Here is a 6,000-nt window from a genome sequence, read left to right on the forward strand (position 1 = left end):
GAGTAGTCACCAGAGCTGGGCTGTGTGGTAGGTTGGCAGGCTGAGGCTGCACCCCAGCACAAGCTTCGTGTTGTGTTGAGTATACCTGTGCAGCCTCAGTGAGCTGTAGCTGCACTACCTACTTCCTCTCCTTTTGGACAAAATGGAGATGGCTCTCCCCGCTTTCCCTCTCGTGGTACATCTCGTATGGTGTTCCTGTCAACCCAGGCAGTGTTGGTGACGCTTGTCCTAAATCCAGGCAGCTTTGTACATGTGGGCTGCCGGCACGTATCACTGAGCCATGCACGTTTTGTTCCGGGGCATCTCTGGGACCCAAGGGCTGGCAAGGTGGCCAAGCCTCGAGGATCTTGGCTCCTCAAAGAAAGCCTTAGGAAAGTGTCTATCCTCAGGACCATGACTGCTTTCCCCTCTGTCTGCCTTCTCCCCTGAGCTTGTTCAAGTCTCTGCTTCCTGGCTGGTTTCTGCCTGAGTCCCCCAAGCCCTTCTCCTTCCTTCATAGGCGGAGATGACCGGCCAGCCTGTTCAGCAGCAGCACTTGCTGCCTCTCCTCGTGCAGACATTGGGAGTGCCCCGAGCCACAGAGCTCTGGCTGTCGTGGAGGTTTCTTTCTAAATGCCTCCCAAGTGCACACACGTTTCTGTGTCTTGCCTGTGCTGTGTAGGCTCTGTGCTGCTTTCTCCTAAAACTCAGAGCACTTATGAGACAGGTAAACCTCTACGTGGGTAAAACTGCCTAGTGACCATGTTTACTCATGAATGTAGCAGGGACTTGGGGAAGCATCCGTTTTGAGCTTAGTCTTTGACACACAGCCAGAAAGGGCTCATCAGAGAGGCCCCTGGATATTTCAGAGGCTGGCGGCATTGTGCACTGATGACTAGACAGCTTGTCATCCTGGGCCACAGGGGGAACAACTGTTTTTAAGGTTTGGCCAGACTTCATGAGCTCCATTCTTTCCATCCTCAGTTATATGGAATGTGCACGACGCTGCTTAATTACTTCAGTCCCTCTTTTAAAGAAGAAAGGCTACCAAGATTCTAGAGGAACTGCTAGCACTTGGAAGGTTAACTCAGTCATTTTCTTTGTCTGCACACTTAGTAGCTATAAAGATCTTTTCAGTTTTTACAGTATTAATTAATTTCAAGTGCATTTTGGCAGGCAGGCCAAGGGTCTTAACTGGCTGTTCGGAATGAGTTCTATTTTTAAGACTTAAAAAATGGTGAGACTTTTTCCAAGTCAAAAGTTGAATAGCAACCAGCCTTTATTTTGAGTATTTATACAGTAAAATGCCCAAGCGTTCATAGGTAATCAGCTGCTTTTGGCTGTTGGTTGCATGTGCATATTAGGTGAAGGCCAGGGAAGGTGCATATTCTCACTTTTGCCAGTGTCTTGCTGTGTACAGAGAAAGGGCGGTTTATCTCATAGCCTGTCAGGAAGCTAAGGACACTCAGAGCCTGTCATGGAGGTGGTCCTTGGTGGGCCTGTGGCTCTGTGGTCTTGTTTCACATGTGGCTAGTGTTTAGCTATTTGTCCTGGTCGACATATGTTTCAGGTTTGACATTCACATAAGAATATTAGGATTTCTTTTTGAAAAGGAATATTATACCCAGTCAATCACCATTTTAATGGATTTCCTTGTAAAATGTGGTATTTTGTAGATAGCCATTGTTTGCTTCTTGACATGTGGGTCCTTCTAATTGCAGTTGCGTCTTACCTTTCCTTTTAGTGGATAGGCTTTGTGGAGGTTCCAGTGTGGACACAGCGCCTGGGCCTGTGTCTCTGGGTGTGTATGTGCCTTCCTCATGTCCTTGATGAAGTCCTCATTCTGGTTTTCAGGAACATAGGACTTCTCAGAATCCTGGTGCTGCTACTGAGTCAGTGTTCCAGAATGTCTCATGTTGTGCAGGTTGTACCCTGTTGCAGGCTGGCCCGGCCTGGGTCCAGCGGATCTCCACTGTGGGCCAGTGCCCAGTCTTCCTTGACCTTGTTCACAAGAGTATGTTTGCAGATTATGTATGAAGTTCATAAAGTCATGTTCAGTTAAATAGCCAGGGTCCCTTAATTCTCAGCTTTTGTTTACAATAGCAAGAGAATGAAAAAAACAACAAACAGAAAAGAGAACTGTATATGCTTGAATCCACATCTTTGCTTTATAAGAATATTTTGATATAGTGGTAAAAATAGGGCTTCTCCTGAAGGAAATGCTGAGGACCAAAGTGTTGTGCATTTTGGGTTGGTTAGGAATTGGAGTATGTACATAGACAAAATGAGATGCCGTAGGGATGGCACTTAAGTCTAAACATGGAATTAACTTGTTTCATGTACACCTGTATATACATACACCGCAGGTGATCTTACTGAATTTTAGTACACAGTCGTCTTGACTACCACCGACCTAGGAGGTCTGGTGTGGAATGTTTGGTGTAACATCATTCCAGACTTTGGATTTTCAGAGTAGGAACGCCAAACCTGTAGTACTAGTGTGAAAGACACCTCTTCCTGCCTGACTTCGCTTGCATCCCACACGCACCATTCTTGGCTAGAACAAAAACAAGCAAATGATGAGTCACAAGCGGAGGGAACAAGTTGCAGGTGGGACAACAGAACACACACATAACCACGTTGGGTGCTGAAGCGTCCAAGTTCCAGAAGGGCCGAGACCCTTGCTCTCAGCTTTTGTGCTCAGAGATCACAGCAGATAGTGTAGAGCCTTACAGTCCATGACAGCATTTCTGTTTTAAACTCAGACATGTGTCCTTAGGGATGGGAACAGCCCGAGTAATGTGTCGTTGAGGGGGCATTTCTGGTACATGAACACAAACTAAGGAAGGTTGCATAGGGCACCGTCACTAACTCCACGGTTACCTGGCACGTAGCCATAAATTCCAGCAGAGTTTCACAGTGATGGGCAGGCCCTAGACCCTGCAGAGCACCACCTCCAGACTGCGTGTGGTCTGACCACAGGAGGCAGGGTGCTCCTCACAGGACCTCAGACGGTGTGCCGGGGGGGCACGGGCGATTCCTCTGCACTCGCTCCTGGCAGGGTGACCTTCCGAATAGACCAGGTGCCTGGGAGGGCTGTTACCAACCACAGCACGTGGCAGGGAGGAGCAACCCACTGGCAGTGGGTGGGATTCATTTTTCTTTTTTACTGCACTGTCTGGGCATCTGCTGTGTGAGGTCATAGGAAGAGATGGAAAAGACCTATTGCATGACGTCATCTGCCCATCCCCCAGAGCCAGCTGACCCCACAGTATACTTTCCAGAGCTCCAGCCAGCTTCTCAGGAATGACTCAATGATGGAGTTTCCACTGTGTCCCAGAGAGGGCAGGAAAGCTGGCGTAGAACAGCTGCCCACAGTCAGCGGTGCTGGCCTCCTGTGATGGTGGTCCCGGCGCAGACTGCTGAAGTCTGCGTGCACTCCCTGCCTCCCGTCTGTCTGCACACAGGTGGGACAGGCTCCATCGCGGAGACCCTCCTCCGTCTGCACAGCTGTTACTGTGCCAGATCGTGTGTACCTCCCCATCTGGGGAAGGAGTTGGGCCATACTGTCCTGGGCTCCTCCCAGCTCTTGTTGAATCAAGACACAGAGCGAAGGACTGAGCTCTCCCTGTCCTGTGAGCAAACATCAATATGGATTCCAGAATGGAGAACCTGACATTCAGCGGCAGTACATCTTCTGAGTACCTGCCTGGTGACAGCCAGCTACTCCACCCGAGGCGCTGGCGCAGCTCAGGCCCCTACCGGGGGTAGCGTTTCACACGTGCGACACTGAGGGGTCTGGGGGTAATGCCTGGCCGCTGCGTGGCCTGAGGAGTGACTGCAGGGAAGGGCCCCTGAGGGGTGACTGCAGGGAAGGGCCCCTGAGGGGTGACTGCAGGGAAGGGCCCCTGAGGGGTGACTGCAGGGAAGGGCCCCTGAGGGGTGACTGCAGGGAAGGGCCCCTGAGGGGTCCTGGCCACCGGATGGCTGAGGGAGGTGCTGAGCTAATGGAAGCCCCCGTGCACACGGAACTCGGGGTCCTCGGCTTGTGTTCATGGCCTCACTCCCTCACGTCTGGGAAGACTCCCTAAGAGGGTGTTCACATGGATCACAAGCGCTTGTCAATGTCATTTCTTTTACCGTGTTTTCCTTTTTGTATATTAAATTTTTACACCCAGGCTTCATGAGCATGTAGTTAAACTAGCACTCCACAGTGTGATGAGTCTCCACAGAATAACGACATTGGGTGTGGTGTGAGTCACGGAGGGTGGGTGGAGAGCGGAGGGGCCTCAGCCTGGCCTACCCTGCCAGCAGGCTCCGCAGCCCTGGACCCCTGCGGTCAGCACTGCCGGGCCTCCCGCATCTCTGACAGGCCTTTATGCCCAGTTGCTGCACCCAGGGTGACCGAGGTAGGACCGTCGCTGGGGTGGCGAAGCCTCCGAGAGACAGTCAGGAGTGCTGCAGGGAGCCCTTGCGTCGATAAGCCCGTGGCGCAGAGGATCCACGAGCAATAACAGTCACTCGTGATCCCTACCACGTGTGTCCTCCTACACATGGTTGCTCTGCCGTCTGCCGTTGGCAGCACAGCATCCCCAGAGATGCGTGAGGCTGAACGGTGTGGACCTGGTGCGGCCACGAGGGGCAGGTTGCTCAGCTCCGTTGTCATCTGTGGACTTGCCTGAAGCCCATTGCTAGCGGAGACCTGCTGCTCCGCCTGTGCCAGCCTGCTTGGTCCTGCCTTTTATGTTCATACACATACAGTGGAGGAAAGAGCCCTATTTTTCCTGGTTAGTCCTGTTTTTCCCACATCCGTGTGGTCGCAGACAGGTAATGCACAGACAGCACAGTGTGCCGCTATCCACGCAGGCTCATTCACCACTTCCGTGGTACTTGCTCTGTGTTGGGGGCTGCCAGGGACTGCAGGGTCCTTTGGTTGTGAAGGCCAAGCCCCGACACTGGCTCTGTCCCCAGTGACTCAAACGATCTACCTTGTCACCCCAGGCTCAGGGGTGCTATAGCGGGGATGCAGGGGATAGACATGTCTCTGGGTGCTTACAGAACATCCACTAACGCTGTCGTGTGTGCTGCTGCCCAGATCCTGAGCAAGCTGAAAGGACTGGCACTGGACACGGAGACAGAACTGGAGCGGCAGGATGAAGCCTTGGACGGCATCACCGCAGCTGTGGACCGAGCAACCTTGACTGTGGACAAACATACCCGGCGCATGAGAAAGCTGACTTAGCAGGATGGGACATGGGCCGTGGAGCCGCCGTGTCCAGCTTCCCACGCCCTTCGTACGGACCTGGGCAGCTGCTGTGCACACATCCCGGATGGGCCGCCTAGAGCACCGCACTCGGGAAGGGCTCCCTGGACGCTGTAGCATGTGGCCAGGCCCTCTGAGGCCTAGGCCCGGCGCACCAGGTGACCCGCTTGTACCCTTGGTCCGAGATCTCAGTCTCCACACTTGGGCCTGGCCGGGGCCCAGTTGTCCAACATGAATATGGTCACATTTTTGTCTGTTCACCGTTCTCGCCGAGCATTAGAGAAGCCTGTAAGTCCTCTTGAAGGAAGTAGGAGACTCAGCCTAGCCCTGACCTGTCTGAGCCCCACAGGCATGCTCTACCAGCAACACCCAAACTCCTCCTGCTCAGAGCCACAGCGGCACCCGCACCTTGCTGTCTTCTCTGGTCAGCCATCTTCTTTGTGCATGTTTGGACATTTACCCGAAGCTCTACAGAAACACTTCCGCCATGCTACCAGCAGAAGGTTGATCTCTGATTTTGCTGCTATCCAGAAATAAAAGGAAAGCTCTGATTTCGGTTCTGAAGCTGTGTCTTGCTGCTCCCCTTTGCTTGCTGGTGTGCTTGGAGCAAGCGCACTCACTGCACCACTAGGAGAGCCCACACAGGGAGGGCTGGGCCTTCCACACCCCCACAACAGGCCTTGTGACTCTCGTGGGCGTTTAAGAAACACGTGCTGTCTGTGTCTGCGAGGGTCAGGCTGGGAACCAGTGTTTGCAGC

General features: G+C 52.9%; 1 protein-coding gene across 6 annotated transcripts in view; it reads left to right on the top strand.

The window, feature by feature from the left end:
• Nucleotides 1-5,793, top strand: part of LOC138810731 (synaptosomal-associated protein 47-like) — a 36,216-nt gene extending 30,423 nt beyond the window's left edge. For all 6 annotated transcript variants that reach the window (XM_069997924.1, XM_069997920.1, XM_069997919.1 and 3 more), the window contains one exon: nucleotides 5,075-5,793. In XM_069997924.1, the coding sequence (XP_069854025.1) occupies nucleotides 5,075-5,221 (147 nt within the window). In that variant the 3' untranslated portion in view covers nucleotides 5,222-5,793. The remainder of the gene's footprint in view (nucleotides 1-5,074) is intronic.
• The last annotated feature ends 207 nt before the right edge of the window (nucleotides 5,794-6,000 follow it).

Source organism: Dipodomys merriami, unplaced genomic scaffold, assembly GCF_024711535.1.
Source record: "Dipodomys merriami isolate MVZ:Mamm:240054 unplaced genomic scaffold, mDipMer1.0.p SCAF_508, whole genome shotgun sequence".
In the NCBI taxonomy this organism is placed as follows: domain Eukaryota; kingdom Metazoa; phylum Chordata; class Mammalia; order Rodentia; family Heteromyidae; genus Dipodomys; species Dipodomys merriami.